This window comes from Engystomops pustulosus, chromosome 8 (genome assembly GCF_040894005.1).
Source record: "Engystomops pustulosus chromosome 8, aEngPut4.maternal, whole genome shotgun sequence".
NCBI lineage: Eukaryota > Metazoa > Chordata > Amphibia > Anura > Leptodactylidae > Engystomops > Engystomops pustulosus.
The window spans coordinates 72,373,997-72,391,009 of NC_092418.1; the positions used below are offsets into that span (position 1 = coordinate 72,373,997).

Here is a 17,013-nt window from a genome sequence, read left to right on the forward strand (position 1 = left end):
AGTATAAACTCACAGCAGCAGAGGAATTTTCAGCACACAGTGGGAGGAGCAAAGGATTGTGCACAGTGTAACAGCTTGTGAAGCTAAAGAATGTAGAGCCCTAGGAGCATCCCCTGGAGCCCTTCAGGCTAATTAGCATAATTGTAAACATTGTGTCTGGATCTATGAGTAAGTGAAAAATAGCTGCGACTGCACACTGTTCGATCCCCTGCCACTCTGGTAGTGATGATACCATATTTAGGTGACCACCATAGCCCTTCATTGACCTTAACAGGGGTACTTGCATGTGTGTGACCTGAAGCCAGTGATTGGCTGCTATGACCACTGGATTGGAGGATTAGGGATTGAATAGTGTTATTTTTATTATGTATTATTGCATGCTCTTTTCCACAGTTTTAGAAATATTATATAACACTTTAAACTAAAATTAAAGAGATTACCGGTATTTTTCCCTACCCTGTCCTGTGATATGAGCTCTGTGGACCTCTATAGGACTTCTTAGATTCCTATGTCATGAAAGTCCCATAGGTGGAGATGTTTGAACCCTGTGGGTCTGATCGCTCATACAATATACTGTATTGCATTATATTGTGGGTTCCCTTATTACACCTCTTCTCCACCATAATACAGCGGGCACATAAGGTGTATGTCTGAGCTCCCGAGCCTCCATCATACACCTCCCACGACGCCACCCTGTATATGGTGCTATATACTATAGTAGTGTTATATCATTTTAGCTCAAGGAGAATACATAGGGACTTATTTACTAAGGGTCCCGCGAATCGTACTTTCGTCGGATTTTATAAATTTTTGAGATTTGTGCCGCTGTGATTGGGATTTAGAAGGGGATTGTTTCACACGCGATTGGATTGTGGTGCAATTGCGCTGGCTTTCCTGCGACAGAAATCGGGGGGCGTGCTGTCGGAGGATCCGACTTATTCGAACTAAGTGCGGGATTTAATATTTAAATTGTGTCGCAACCAATGCACTTACATGCACCAGGAAGAGGAAGGTGAACTCCGGCGGACCTGAGCAGGGAAGCGACACATACAGGATATCAGGCGCAAAATCTTTGTAAATCGCGACACAGTGCATTGATTTCGGACAATGCACTTCGGGTGAACTCCGTCAGCCGGGTAAGTAAATGTGCCCTATAGTGTCTCTGTTATCCATATAGTTTTGTTCCATATGGATAGAGTGGGAAAGAACTGCTAGTGTGGGAAATGTAATATTACATTAGTGGTTTATAGGAACCAGCACCCTGCTGCCACCATGGAAACCAGCAATGATCAGTCATAAATGGAAATGTAACCAATTTATCAGCTGGAAATGTCTCTCTTACAGGCATCTTGGATATATAGATGCCAGTTCCCTTATTGAACATCATACAAGGCTGTTTCTATCTCAAGGATAAACTTAAATTACTGATCACTTAAGACATATTTATTAATAGGAATATATTATACTTTCAGTCAGTTGATGTATTTATCAGTGTTGGCTTGTTTAATATTAGTACGTATTGCCTAATGCTTATATAACACAAACGTAGTCCACAGCGCAGTACAGCGATTGTCGCACACATCAGTCCCTGTGGGAGAAATGTCCTGGTCATATGGGAATCTGAAACCTGGTTTGGGGGGCTAGGTTTGATCTAAGACCCTCCTGCTCTTTAAGAACAGCATCATCACTAAAAGGGATTGTCCATGTTATTCACATCTTTCCCCCCTGGCCACTCTTACAGAGCCACCCTCTAATCTTCACCAATGGATTTAAATAGTTTTAGTAAGGAGATGCCTGTGGCCAGTCCCTGGTTCAGTATGGGAGCACTGAAGCCTGTGATTGTCAGCAGTATTGGTTTGTGTGTGGAGCCGGCTGCAGATGCCCTTAGATTTTATTAGCTTCCACAGGGACTCCATTAGATGGAGCAATCATTGTAATTGCGGGAACAATCCATCATATGGCCCTTTATTCATATTGATTGCAGGGCCGTTATGGCAACATGACTGGCAGGGAAAGCAGTATATAGGGGGGATATGGGGGCTCACTGAATGAAGAGGGGCAAATGAGAGGGAAGAGAATATAAGGAAGGGGGGTTATCTAAATAAGGAGGAGGAGAACATGGGTGGGAGGAGAATATGAGGTTAATTGAATGGGGGAAACATGGCTGGCTGTGGGAGGAGAAGAGGAAACATGGGGGGCTGTGGGAGGAGAGGAGGAAACACAGGGAGCTGTGTGAGGAGAGGAGGAAACACGGGGAGCTGTGTGAGGAGAGGAGGAAACATGGGGGGCTGTGTGAGGAGAGGAGGAAACATGGGGGGCTGTGTGAGGAGAGGGGGAAACATGGGGGGCTGTGTGAGGAGAGGAGGAAACATGGGGGGCTGTGTGAGGAGAGGGGGAAACATGGGGGGGCTGTGTGAGGAGAGGAGGAAACATGGGGGGCTGTATGAGGAGAGGGTGAAACATGGGGAGCTGTGTGAGGAGAGGAGGAAACATGGGGGGCTGTGTGAGGAGAGGAGGAAACATGGGGGGGCTGTGTGAGGAGAGGAGGAAACATGTGGGGGCTGTGTGAGGAGAGGAGGAAACAGGGGGGGCTTTGCGAGGAGAGGAGAAACATGGGGGGCTTTGCGAGGAGAGGAGGAAACATGGGGGGCTTTGCGAGGAGAGGAGGAAACATGGGGGGCTTTGCGAGGAGAGGAGGAAACATGGGGGGCTTTGCGAGGAGAGGAGGAAACATGGGGGGCTTTGCGAGGAGAGGAGGAAACATGGGGGGCTTTGCGAGGAGAGGAGGAAACATGGGGGGCTTTGCGAGGAGAGGAGGAAACATGGGGGGCTTTGCGAGGAGAGGAGGAAACATGGGGGGACTGTGGGAGGAAAGGAGGAAACATGGGGGGCTGTGTGAGGAGAGGAGGAAACATGGGGCTGTGTGCGGAGAGGGGGAAACATGGGGAGCTGTGTGAGGAGAGGAGGAAACATGGGGGGGCTGTGTGAGGAGAGGAGGAAACAGGGGGGGGCTGTGTGAGGAGAGGAGGAAACAGGGGGGGGCTGTGTGAGGAGAGGAGGAAACAGGGGGGGGCTGTGTGAGGAGAGGAGGAAACATGGGGGGGCTGTGTGAGGAGAGGAGGAAACATGGGGGGGCTGTGTGAGGAGAGGAGGAAACATGGGGGGGGCTGTGTGAGGAGAGGAGGAAACATGGGGGGGGGCTGTTTGAGGAGAGGGTGAAACATGGGGGGGCTGTGTGAGGAGAGGAGGAAACATGGGGGACTGTGGGAGGAGAGGAGGAAACATGGGGGGGGGGGGGCTAAATGGAGCGGCAGGATGGGGATGAACGCTGCCGCTCTATTTATTGTCTAAAGAGCTGACAGAGATAGTTCAGCACTGCACTCAGCTATCTCCCTCTGCGTCATAGAGGTGAATAGAGAATCTAGGAACATGTTGTATTCTGTTCATGTTGTACCGGAGCCCTTCTTTGTATTGTAACTTTTTATTGCTTTATGACCATTTTTGAGCTACTCTCAAAGGGCTATTCCCATCTTCTGTATTTATGGGGTATTCCCATATATCCAGGTATATTTGTAGTCACCTGTAATAGATATTTTGCAGTATATATCATATCCTTGTGCTTATACAGAGCTTTTCCCCTACCATATTTATGTAATATATAATAATACATGTAGCAGAGCTTCCTGCTATTTCTGATCCCATTGCATTACAATCATAAGCTGTTTTATGTTTTATTCATTTGCTACTTGAAGAGCTTCTTATTTATTCATGAAGGTGACTTGGTGACATCAGAAAGACGGAGCTGAACGCCCTGGGGAGGAAGATATCATTCTCTCTCTGGTTCCTTGCAGCTCTTCCATGTACAGCAGCGGGCAGCTATGGGCAGGAGACGGCCGATCAATGGTCAGCCGCATGCAGAAGAAGTTTTGGGAAACGAAACAAGTGTTAATCAAGGTTACGGGGAAGAAAGAGGATGAACATGTGGTTGCATCAGATGCTGAGCTGGATGCCAAGCTTGAGGTTAGGAAATATTGTAACAGGCTTCCAATGTCTCTCAGTAAAGTCATATGGGGGAGATTTCTCACAAGTTTCTGAGGTAAAACTGTTCTAGTTGCCCATGGAAACCAATCCGAGCTCAGCTTTAATTTTATAAACCGCTGTGGGAAAATGAAAGCTGAGTTCTGATTGGTTGCCATAGGCACCAAAACAGGTGTGCAGAGAATACTGATAAATGTCCCCCCATAGTGTGTGCCCACAATGTGAGCTGGTTAGTGATAAGCTATCGATCATCAAGGAATATAAAAAAGTTTATATTAAATATACAGGTGAAATTACATATGTATATTTAGGACCATTATGTTTTTAGAAAATTTCTACAACTCCCGAGCTGCACCATTTCTATGGAATGACACAACCTCCAAAGTTTTTCAAATGTTCTCTTAAAGCCCTTCTCTATCTATCACACTCACTGGCTGCATGAAATGTCAACTCTCTCTTTACTATTCCATCCTGTGTCCTCCCCTTGTTGCTCATCCAGCAAACACCAGATATATACCAAGCTCCAGGCTTCTCTGCAGTCACTTTCACCTTGGACTTGGATATAAGATGACGACTGATGGCTGGTTCAAGCAGAAGAATTTTTAAAAATTAAATTAATTTGTTCTGTTCCCTTATAAATAATGGCTGGACCATTATACAATCTTATACCTCTTGTGTCGCCCCCTCATAGTCTGTAAGCTCTTGTGAGCAGGGCCCTCACTCCTATTGTTCCATATGACTGTGCTCTGTAATGTAATATTATATTTGTCCCCTATGATTTGTAAAGGTTATAAAGATTATTATTATAAAGAATATTATTATTATTAAAAGGATTCTGGCTAGATTATTAAAATCTCTTCTCCTACCAGGTCTGCTGAGGGTGTTCCATCTTCCTGTATTGCCTCAGCAGGCTTGGCTGACAACTAAAGGTTATGGACAAACGTTAATTCCCAGGAGATGCCCATCCCTCCACCCCCAATGCATTTTAAGGCATCGCATAGGTCTCATGACAATTCCACTGCCATTTATTCTGCTTAGAAAGCTTTTCCAGCCAAAGGGACACAGCAATTTTTCCCCATGCAGAAAATGCACTGACCCATAGATGACAGTAGATGCTTTATGTAATCCCATCTCAGTGATATTCCTAGTTTAGACCTCTCCACACATTCTATACAGATTTCTTATCACTTTAAATATCCCATTGTTTGTCTATTTCTTTAATTGTAAATGTTGTTTTTTCACATGAAGAAAATATATTTGAAGAAGGTGTGTTTTGAGAGATAATACGCTACAATACATAATATAATATTACAGTATAACTACAGGTAATACACTTTAGTATTAGGGTTATTATTATCCATTACCTATTTCTAGAGCAGTACTCATTCTGTGGTGCTGTACATTTAACAAGGACGTCTCACATGTTACATTAAAGGGGTTTTCTCATGAAATCAAGTTAGGCCCTATCCTCGGGATGGGGCCTTACTTGCTGATCAGTGGGGGTCTCAGTGCTGAAACCCCCGCAGATCGCAAAAACTAGGGGTCCGACCGAGCCCCTTGCCCCTCTTCAGACAGGCGCGCGTGACTGTTATATCCATTAATCTCTATGGAGCTGACAGAAATTGCTCGAGCGCCAAACTCTGCGATCTCCGTCAGCTTCATAGAGATTAATGGAGCAGAACGGTCATGCATGGCCGCCTGCTCCATTACTCTCATGGAGCGACGAGCACTGAGACCCCCACTGATCAGCAAGTGGATTTGGCCTAACTTGTCTTTGTGGGAAAACCCCTTTAAGTTGAGTACAATGGAAGTACAAAAGACACAAAATTACTGAATTGGGTGTGTAACCAGAGCCCCTCCATGGTACAGTTTCACGGGCTGTTACAGTCTTACCCTGCTCCCTCGGCACTCCCCCCCCCCCTATGCCTGCTGTAATCTCACAAAATGAGATAAGTGTTCCTGCACAGTGTAAGAAGTTTTAAGATGCAGTCATTTGTGCTCATTAGATGATGCAAAGTATTCTATGTATGTATGTGTATTTTATGACTTTTGACTTCTATTACGTCATGATTTGATATTTAGATGAATCTATAATTGTGACTCCTTTGTTGTTACCAGATATTTCATTCCATTGAAACAACAGGATCTGATTTGCTTAAAATCATTGAAAAATATCATCAAGCTCTTAATGGTATGTATAGAAAATTCCCACAATTTTATATAAGATATCTGCATCTTTTATGTATCATAAGAGCTCAGAAAACAACCTTTAATCCCCTCTTGTCATCACCAGCTCTGTCCCTGGAAGAAAATGACTTTGGTTTGCACTTGAGAGAACATGCTCAACAGAACAGCACACGGGCCGGGAGAATGATGAAAGTCACTGGCAATGCTTTATGCTCGTCTGCTGGCCAGAGGTATGCTATGACTTTATTTCCTCATTCTAAATGGAGAAACAGAAAATATAAAATGACAGAAGACAGATTTTATAAAAAACAACACTCAATGTAAATGGAAGTAAATACAGCGAGTGAGCGCTGAGCCTAGTGTTGGGCAGCAGTAGTCTTGGGCTGGTATGGCATTCAATCGCTCCAAGGATACAAAAAATGCAGTTGGAGATCCACCAGTGTACAGAGAATGAAAGACTAGGGGGGAAATTTATGAAGACTGGTGCTTAGAGCAACCGTCTCAATATCCTCCAGACCAATGCGCTGCACGCCAGGATCACTAAGTAGCTTCAGGAAATTCGTAAATCCAATGGTGAGTACAATGGCTGGAAAGCAAGCTATGCCAGGTCAGACCTTTTAACTGAGGGGACAGAGAATATAGTAAATAAGGTGGGCAGGGGTGTCCGCACTCCCCCTTGCCCGGCTTCCCGTCATACCCACTTACAGAAAAGATGGCTTGCTGGACAGAAAAACTGCCATAATGCGTTTTATATTTTGTTATATATGCTGCTTTCTTGGCTTTCACATCCTGAGCATTGCCTTTATACACTTTTAGGTTAGCCCTGTGTGCTCCACTTTCACGGTTACAGCAGGAGATGGCCACCTTTACTAACCGAGCGGTCTCCGACACCCTTCTGACCATCAACCAAATGGAAAAGGCACGGACAGAATACAGAGCAGCCTTACTGTGGATGAAAGATGTCTCACAAGAGCTGGATCCTGACACCTATAAGCAGATGGAAAAATTTAGAAAGGTAGGAAACCAGTTATATTTTTGGCATTCCGTTGAGGTCAAACCTTTGCAGAGATGTGTTAGAAAATGGATTTAGTTTTGCAATATCTTTCATTGTGATGTGCATATCAGTTTCTTCCTACTGTTACGTTTCCAATTCTCCGGTTTCGTCCCACACTCCAAAACATACTGGTAGGTTTATTAGATTGTGAGCCCCATTGGGGACAGGGACTGTGCAGCGCTGCGGAATCTGTGTGCGCTATATAAATAAAAGAATTATTATTATTATATGTAAGATATTTCATATGGGTAGATAAGTTTAAAAAGATCTAAGTATATGTTTCTTTTTTCTAGGTGCAACTTCAAGTAAAAAATACAAAGAGCCACTTTGATAAGACAAAAATGGATGTATGTCAGAAAGTGGACCTTCTCGGAGCTAGCCGCTGCAACTTGCTATCACATTCGCTTGCTTCCTATCAGGTATCTTTGTCACACTGTATGGCCATAGACTGTTATATACTGTATCAGAGATACATGTCACGGTTTTCTACAATGTTGGCAGGACACCAGAGAGTATAAGTAATGTAGATTGACCCCTCCAGACTGTCATACAGCTATATACATTTTATTTGCACATACCCGGATGGCATGTTTATAGACAGTTGCCAACTTTAAACGGTTATATTGGGTAAACCTAGAAACACACTTTCAATTTATGACTGTAACGTTAACGGTGGATATCTATGGTTCTCTGTCCCCTCGAAACACACACTTGATATTACATTAAAGGGGTGAAGTGTGTTTCTAGGTGCCACGGTTCATGAGATACGACTGTTGGAAGTGAGCCAGCCTGCATCTGTCTCTGAACCTGGGAAAGGGTGACTGATTGATCCTGTACATATTTATAACACAGCACTTATTTAAAAAAAAAACTGTAATGAAGAGAAATTACAAAAAGCTGATTTTTTTAGCATTTTATCATGATTGAATAATTTTATATTTTTTTTATCAACTTTTAGCCCTGCATGTCACGAAAAAACTAAGTAAAAATTGTCATGATATTGAGTGGTTCCAAAGATATCGTCATTTAAATAAGAACAAAACAGAACTGTAAAAATTGACCTGAACATTCAGGAGCCAATGCATTGGTCAGGAAAGGGTTAAGAATCTGTGTCACGACTTTGACCTTATACCAGAAAGAAACCTGACATCACCACAAGCATTGTTGGCAACCGGCCCAATATTTCATTGTGTATTATCTGAAGTGCAGTCTAGTGCTGTCTACATAGTAATGATATTACAACAATTGAATTTTGACCATAACTACTTCATAAATACAAGTATCTGGCCAGTAATTATGGTTGCATTTCTATTGATAAGATTCATGATTGTTGTTATGGGGCCCTAGTTCATTATATAACTGTGTTTTCTGATTTTCAGACCACCCTCTTGCACTTTTGGAAAAAGACAGCTCATCTCATGTCTCAAATACAGGAGGAATTTCAAGAGATGCTTCCATATACCCCATCTTATCTAAAGGTTTGTGGGTTTTTTTTTGTGTTTTAGATGATATTTAAAGGACATCTACCACCAGGATGAAGGATTGTGAATTAAAAACACTGGCAAAAGGCTTTAAAAATTATGCAAAGGAGCCTCATGGGCTCCAGGCTCTCTTAACACCTATTGAGCCGGGAGCCCCCCTGGCTTATTTCCATAATTTTAAAAGCCATTTTTTTGTTGTTGTAAAAACCCAGGGCATAAGAAGCTAAAAGAAGAGTGGCTCCTGACAGAGGGGGCACACACCAGTTTGTCAGTGTGCGTGAAGTGGTTAGTGGTCTTATACAAAAACCTCAAGTTCGTTTTGAAAATGTAGCCTTGCGGCAATACATCATTGTATGATGTATGGATGTTCAGTCCAGTTCTTTTTTTTCTCTCCGGATGTTGGCCCAGTAAGTCAGTGTGCTTGGTTTACAATCCTTGATACTGATGGTAGATGTCCTTTAAAAGAAACCAGTCACCAGGTTTTACCCCACTACACTATTGGTCCCTTCAATATTCTGTCTAGACATCCCTCTTTTATGTTAAATCTCACGTGTTTACCTATAAAAAAAAATCGCCCCCCTATGTCATGCATAAATGACTCTTCTAACCTCATTTTTACATAAGATGAGTGAAGTTTAGTGGCTACAGCTGGAAGGTCACTACTTCTTTTCTAAAGTGCCTAGAAAAGCTTTTTGTGCCATAATAAAGATAAAAAGCTCATCTTTTAGTTCACAACAGGCTTATGGTTTTCTACAGAAGCTGAGATGCTACAGGCAGCTAAAGATGGTTGGAAATGCAAGCTGTATCTAAAGATCCAGTTCCCACCTATTTTTAACTGCCTGTTTCTCCAGTTCGATCACAGAACCATAAGCCTGATGAGATCTGAAAAATAAGATTCTTATCCTTAATTTGACACTAAGTATATGTTTCATGTCAAAGGAGGTCAGAAGAGGCATATTTGCCTAACAATGGGGAGATTTTTTTAGAAGTAAATGTGTGATATTTCACATGAAAGAGGTAATTATAGAAAGGACATTTATATCTTATCTGAGGGGCCAGTAGTTAAGTGGGGTAAAGCCTGGTGACAGGTTTGCTTTGAGTATGTTTTTCTTTGAGATGCTGTTGGCATAAAGCTCTCTACTAGCCCTGACTTTACATGCATGCACGTCTTCTGAATAATAGAGAGCAATAAACTCTTTTTGGCCTTGGCATACATGGCTTCAGCTAGAACAAGGCTGCAACTAGAGCAGTAATAATAGTGTTTCTGATACAACCACTTTATTTCACCAAGTGCGCTAAATAGGCAGAAAGTAGTGGTCTCCACAGTCTGCTGTCTACTCCTAAATGCTGCCTACTCCTAAATGGCAGCACAATCTACTCTATGGAGAAGTTGGGCAGAAGCTGGAGATATCACATACACTGTAGTCTGCACACCCATTGTCCTATTGCCTAAGAGATTAAAGGGATTGTCAGAGTTAGAAGAACATGCTGGTTTGTTTTTCCAGTAAAAAAAGGGTCACATTTGTCTAAAGGTGGTAGTCACTGGATTCAACCAATAACCCAATGGAAAGGTGTGGTATTTGGAAGAAAAGCGCCAGGACTCTGACTTTTTTTTTTTAACAGGCTCCTAAACAGAGCTCCGAGCAAGATAATGCGGAAAAGAGGAGCAGTTGTGAGGATGAAGAGTTGGTAGATAATCAAATGTAAGTACAGATCAGCCATATGTCCTACATTTAGAATACATTCATAATAATACAGTCATATGAAAAAGGTTGGGCACCCCTATTAATCTTAATCATTTTTAGTTATCAGAATGTGGGTTTTTGCAACAGATATATCAGTTTGATATACCCGTATATACTCGAGTATAAGCCGACCCAAGTATAAGCCGAGGCCCCTAATTTTACCACAAAAACCTGATAAAACCTATATTTAGTTTACTCGAGTATAAGCCGAGTTTGGGTTTTCAGCACATATTTTTGTGCTGAAAAACTAGGCTTATACTCGAGTATATAAGGTATCTAATAACTGATGCACACAGAAATATTTCAGGATTGAAATGAACAGAAAATGTGCAATATGCATTAAAACAAAATTTGACCGGTGCCAAAGTATGGGCACCTCAACAGAAAAGTGACATTAATATTTAGTAGATCCTCCTTTTGCAAAGATAACAACCTCTAGTCGCTGTATGAAGGTATTTTTGATCATTCCTCTTTTAAAAACAATTCCAGTTCAGTTAAGTTTGATGGTCGCTGAGCATGGACAGCCTACTTCAAATCATCCCACAGATGTTCAATGATATTCTGGTCTGGGGCCTGGGATGGCCATTCCAGAGCATTGTACTTGTTCCTCTGCATGAATCCCGGGGTAGCTTTGGCGCGCTGTTTTGGATCATTGTCTTGCTGAAATATCCATCCCCGGTGTAACTTCAACTTCATCACTGATTCTTGACCATTATTCTCAAGAATCTGCTGATACTAAGAGCAATCCATGCGGCCTTCAATTTTAACAGGTTTCCCAGTGCCGGCATTGGCCACACAGCCCCAAAGCATGATGGAACCTCCACCAAATTTTGCAGTGGGTAGCAAGTGTTTTTCTTGGCCGCCATTCATAACGCAATTCAAACTTTTTCATATGACTATATAGTAAGAGGTACTAAAGATGTCCATAGATTCCCTGATTTCTGTTCCAAAAAGATTTTAATGGGTGCCAGTCAGTATTGCATGTGTGGCAGTAAACAAAGTCTGACAAAAGACCAGATTTTATTTTTATAAAATGAGCGGTTAATGAAGAAACCTAAAAGTTCTGTGATGGAATATTAAGAGAGTATAGATACAATATTTGGCTACATGTACATGATTATGCTTTGACTGGATCTGAACATGGAGGAGAATTTTCACAGACCCATTCACTTCAACACGGGAAGTGGCCAGTAAAGGCAGATCCGTAATACCAATCCACAAAACAATAGCTCATGGAATAAGTTTTTTTGCAGACTGAACTCTGTGAACCATGCCATGTGCATGGGGCCTCAAGGTAAGAGAAACCACTAGACTGATATTATCAATAATAATATTTGGGGTCTTTGAACTACAATGTAAGCCAATTTTCTTATGCTGGTATGTGTGCCATCTATACTGAAAGCCTTCCCATTAATACTAGGCATAACAGAGAAATGTCTGGTGGGTTGACCCTCAACAACAAGTCTTTAGGCCCTGTCAGGACTAGCAGCTTCAGGATGCTGATCTCCAGCAGTATGAGAATAGTCTGTCAACAACATTGCTGATCTTGGACTCCGTAGCTCCCATTCACTGGGGGACTTTGCTGAGCATCATTCTAATAATCATGATGGTCCCAGTAGACAGACCAGTAGATAGATGCCTCTTTTAGCTACCTTGTAAGGCAGCCCCTTGGCATTAAGAATGACCTACAAGAAGCCTTATGACATGATGTGGGATTAAAACCAAACCCGTACATCTATTCCAGAAGGAACAGACTCCCAACTGTAGACAGCACTGTTTCAACCTGATTGGGTCTCCTCAGTACAGCGTACTTTCAAAGTAGCTAAAAGAGGCAAGGTTTTCCTTATCTCATCCTGGAAAACTTTGCCTATTTTCCCAGAATCCCCCTAGTGGGGCATCCATGGCTATAAGACTCCACACGCCTACACGGTGGCCTTAATTGTCTCCATGAGGAGAACTCTTACTTCCCGACAGTTGATAGTAATTTCAATCTTTATATATCTCCATCATATTCCATAGTGCTTTACAAATTATAGGGGACATATAAAAATATAATATTACATTACAGAGTACAAACAGTCCTATGGAACAATAGGACTGAGGGCACCTGCTCACAAGAGCTATGATGAAGACTATGATGAAGAAGGGGTGACACAAGAAGTAAAAGGGTTTGTATAATGGCCCAGCCATTCTTTATAAGGAAACAGTATAAAATAATTTAATAAATAAAAATTCTGCTGCTTGAACCAGCCATCAGTCGTCATCTTATATACAAAGTCCAAGGTGAAAGTGACTGGAGATAGGACAAGCTATAGAATGGATTAGTAAAGGGAGAGTTGACATTTCATGCAGTTATTATGTATAACAAGTTTTTGGAAGGGTCAGACCTTGATGAGTGTTAAACACGGCCTGCACATGGGTGGATAGGATCTCTGGAGTAGTTACTCTGGCCAGTCACCCTGCTGGCTGGGAGTCATCACAAGCCATAACTGGCAGCTTCAGTATGTGCAGTGGGGATATGTTGTATGTGGCGTGTGATGAAGGACACAGCTGTGGGATGTAAGTCAAACCAGGTCTTTTCTAGTAAGTGGCTCCATCCTGTGACTCTATATAGGCAGAGACATACTACAGGGAAAGACATGAACCTTCAGGCAAAAAGAACATCACCTTTTAACGGGGGCCTAATTCCTCATTAAGAGTGTCATACACCAGTGTCCATGGATACATCTTAAAGTTGTACTTTGCTGAATGTAGACAGATCACTTTCTTTTAATTGATGTGATTTTTTTCCTCCCTTTGTTGTAACCTCTAGGCTGCTCACATTACAAGGAGAAACGCTAAACAACTCAAAAGCAATATCTGGTAAGAGAATTGTATTAACCTTCAGATTTATTCTTTAATGTCTAAAGTGCTAAAGGCTAAAGTACAAAATGGGTAATATCCCCAAACAGGTAGTATATACTGTATAGGCTTCTCATGTTAAAAATACTAATAAATGTCTCCCTGCAGATAATGTAAATAGCAATCTGTTTGATGTGGGGGACCCAGAGAAGAATAACACTCAGAAGGGTAAGTGTATTTATCAGCTGCGAATGTCATTTGTCAAATGTCACTTTTTTTTTTAGTTTTATTAGGAGTAAATCGAACAAACTATACAGGCAGTCCCCGGGTTAGGTACAAGATCGGTTCTGCAGGTTTATTCTTAAGTTGTATTTGTATTTAAGTTGGAACTGTATACTATACTATAATTGTAATCCCAGTCAAAATATTTTTGGTCTCTATAATTATTGGATTTTAAAAATGTTGGTTTGTCATAAGAACCAGGATTAATAATAAAGCTTATTTGCAGACACCTTTGATATATGTTATAGCTGTTTATTGTAATCTAAGGCTAAAGTACAGTAAATTCCCAAAATCCAGGGGTCCGTTTGTAACTTGGGGTCGTCTGTAAGTCAGATGTTCTTAAGTAGGGGGCTGCCTGTATTGACTGTTATTTCTTAAAATTGCAAATTCAGACTAATATTAAAGGTTGTTTCCATACATACTAGGTTTTAGCAGTTCTTTATGGCCTTAAAGGGGAGGCAGGGTTGTTAGAGGGGAAAACCGCAGCCCTATTGGTAATCATGGGCGGCCCCGTTCTAAATCTGCTAAAACCCAGTTTCCTGCTACGCTCCTGGTGTGATGGCCAGGTGGGGAAGGGTCTGTGACATTGCCTCCAGTCACTTCATACTACCTGCTGCCATATATTGGCTGGAGAAGTGAAGACACAAGCCATTCTAAGACTTCTTCAGTCCTCTCCTCGGGGTGTAGTGTCTAAGCAACAAAGTTACTTTCCATTTAGTTATGGAGATTATACTGATGAAAATGTCACATCATGGCAAATTAATTTCCAGCCTAAAATGTCATTGCCTGTACTAGGATTTAGTTATGCAAGGAGTAGAGCTGGAGTAACAAGCTTTTGTTGTAGTTACTCTGTGGGAAAGTAGAGGGTAGTCTCCATTTGTGTTCCCTGAGGATACATTGTGTATCTGCCTCCATACCAACCATTGAGTCTATCATTTCTACCAGAGAATTTGTTGTTTTTCACTTTTTAGTTGTAAGAATTTCACTAACCCTGCAGAGAATTTCAGATCCTACTCTTTGTCCCATAATCCCTGTGTTTTCACAGAAAGTGCTCGGAGCTATGGTGCAGCTCATGCCAGTGACTAACTCAAGCATTATTACCTCCACCAGACCGACCGCAGGCATGGGAATATACACCGGTGGGACTCAAATTTTACAGGCCCTCTACTTTGGGTCCCATCACAAGGCGCAAGAAATAATGCTACCTACTCTAATCAACAATTCCAATATTTAAAATGCACTTTATATTAATACACTATTTAAATCAACTTTCTGAATATAATATTACCGGTAGTGACAACCCATAAATTCAAAAATGTTGTGCTAACTGCATAGATCCAGAAGGTAGAAGATAACACCTGAACCATGTTAAATACATTACCAAGATCATACCATAAATACATCCCCATAAGAGAGTTCTAAACATATATACAGTATATAGCACCAGAACCAAGCCCAATACTAATAGTAAATACAGCAATACAACCATGTTCTTACATATTTACAACACCAGAAACAAGTTCAGTACATAGAAACAGCACCAGAACTGAGATTAGAAGAAAAAATACAGCACCAGTAACAAGATCAGAAAAAAAATACAGCACGTGAGCCCATTCAGAAAAATAAATGCCGCACCAGAACCCAGCTCAGTACATAAAAATAGAACCAAGCTCTGTGTAGACAATATTGAGTATTAAGTGCAGAATTGTGGGCTCGTGTAATTCCAACACTGTAATCCGCTGACATCTGAACAGAGGAGTCTCTTTCATCTTCTTCTCCTTCTTCTGCCTGGCCGTCATTTTAGCCTTCAGCCACAACTCCTCTCTGCTGAATTAGCAACACAAATATTTTAGGTTCCCCGCTCCATCATAATCTCCTTTATGAAAGCACTATCACCAGATCCTGCCAGAGGGGGCGCATACCAGTATTTCAGTGTTCTTGGTTTACAATCCTCGATCTGGTGATAGATGTCCTTTTAATACTGTTTTGTTGTTCCCCTAGAGGTCATTACTATGTCTCACCAATAACCAATATGGTAACATTCCCCTCACAATAGCCAATATAGTAACTGTGACAAACTCTCCACTCTCGAGTTATATCTACGCTAGAGAGCCTCAAATTTAGCACAAAAAGCCCAGCGCACCTAAGTAAAATGGCACCTTCACTGTAAACCTTAGCCCTGATGCTCATCAAAATCACTGCCACCTCCTATATAAAATTCTAAATGAGAAAGCAAATAGGCCCCTTGTCTACATAAGTGCCTCAACAATTTAGAAACTCAATTACAGATTAAAAATTACACAATTCTCTATACAATTACTAAAAATGAATCCTGGTAACACCGTCTCTTCAGAAACTTAGGTTCTCTAAGGCTACAAGTTTTAAAATGTAATATATGAAAGTGACAAATTGTCAGATGAAAAGGTTACAAAACAATATACATACACAAACAGTTCTAAAAAATAAATGGAAATAAAAAACAAATAAGTCTTCCATTTCCGTAGTAAGGTTATCAACCCAACAGGTTACGTCAGAAAAACTTTTGACCAGCCTGCCCAACGAATGGCTCCTCCAGAAGACTGACCAAAAGTAGATGCTGGCATGCTCTTTTTCAAATTTCTACCTGATCCCACCACCGTTGTGCTGAGAGGAGCACAGCTACACCTGTGTACTTGCTTATTCCTAATTATGCTATATCTTCTCTTAAGGAGAAGATGTTTCCAGGACAGTACTCCAGTATTCTGGCGTAGACACATTGATAAATCTCCTCCCTTGCCTCTCTCCAAGTTCTAAATGTAAATAAAAGATTGGAGGAGGCTTTACTCAATAAATCAGGGACATATTTCATACTTTTACCACATTACCGGTGCACCCATAGTCGCCAAAATAGCAATAGTATCCCCACACAGTAGCTAATACAGTCAAAGTGCCCACCCACAATAGCTCATCTAGTCAGTGCCCCAACAAATAAGCCAAAAGTCGCATTGCCCTCACATAGTAGCCAGTAGTCACAGTGATGCCCTCTTTACACACAATAATGCCATAGTAACAGTGATGCCCCCAGGGGCTACAATAATGCCCTAAGTAGCCAGTAGTCACAATGATACCCCACAATAACCAGTAATGACAGGGGCCACAGTAATGCCCTCAGTAGTCACAGTGATGCCTCCAGTGGCCTGTAGTCACAGTGATGCCCCCAGAAGCCACAATGATACCCCACAGTAGCCAGTAGTCGCAGTGATGTCCCCAGCGGCCAGTAGTCGCAGCCTCTGTACTCATTACCAGGAATCATCTGATTGCTGTGGCATCCTTTCTGTATATGTGTAGAGCACTTAAAAAAAAAAAGTCTCTCCCCAGATTTGGGTGCTCTTGTTTTCTCAAAAAA

General features: G+C 41.8%; 1 protein-coding gene across 4 annotated transcripts in view; it reads left to right on the forward strand.

Moving 5' to 3' along the window:
* ICA1L (islet cell autoantigen 1 like) overlaps nucleotides 1-17,013 on the forward strand; it is a 32,637-nt gene that overhangs the window by 12,350 nt on the left and 3,274 nt on the right. For 3 of the 4 annotated variants that reach the window (XM_072121198.1, XM_072121202.1, XM_072121200.1), the window contains exons 3-11: nucleotides 3,852-4,020; nucleotides 6,157-6,229; nucleotides 6,332-6,455; nucleotides 7,042-7,240; nucleotides 7,573-7,698; nucleotides 8,659-8,757; nucleotides 10,384-10,463; nucleotides 13,318-13,367; nucleotides 13,515-13,574. In XM_072121198.1, coding sequence (XP_071977299.1) covers nucleotides 3,859-4,020; nucleotides 6,157-6,229; nucleotides 6,332-6,455; nucleotides 7,042-7,240; nucleotides 7,573-7,698; nucleotides 8,659-8,757; nucleotides 10,384-10,463; nucleotides 13,318-13,367; nucleotides 13,515-13,574 — 973 coding nt within the window. In that variant the 5' untranslated portion in view covers nucleotides 3,852-3,858. Of the gene's footprint in view, nucleotides 1-3,774; nucleotides 4,021-6,156; nucleotides 6,230-6,331; nucleotides 6,456-7,041; nucleotides 7,241-7,572; nucleotides 7,699-8,658; nucleotides 8,758-10,383; nucleotides 10,464-13,317; nucleotides 13,368-13,514; nucleotides 13,575-17,013 lie in introns of all 4 variants that reach the window. The other variant, XM_072121199.1, reaches the window with a different exon arrangement.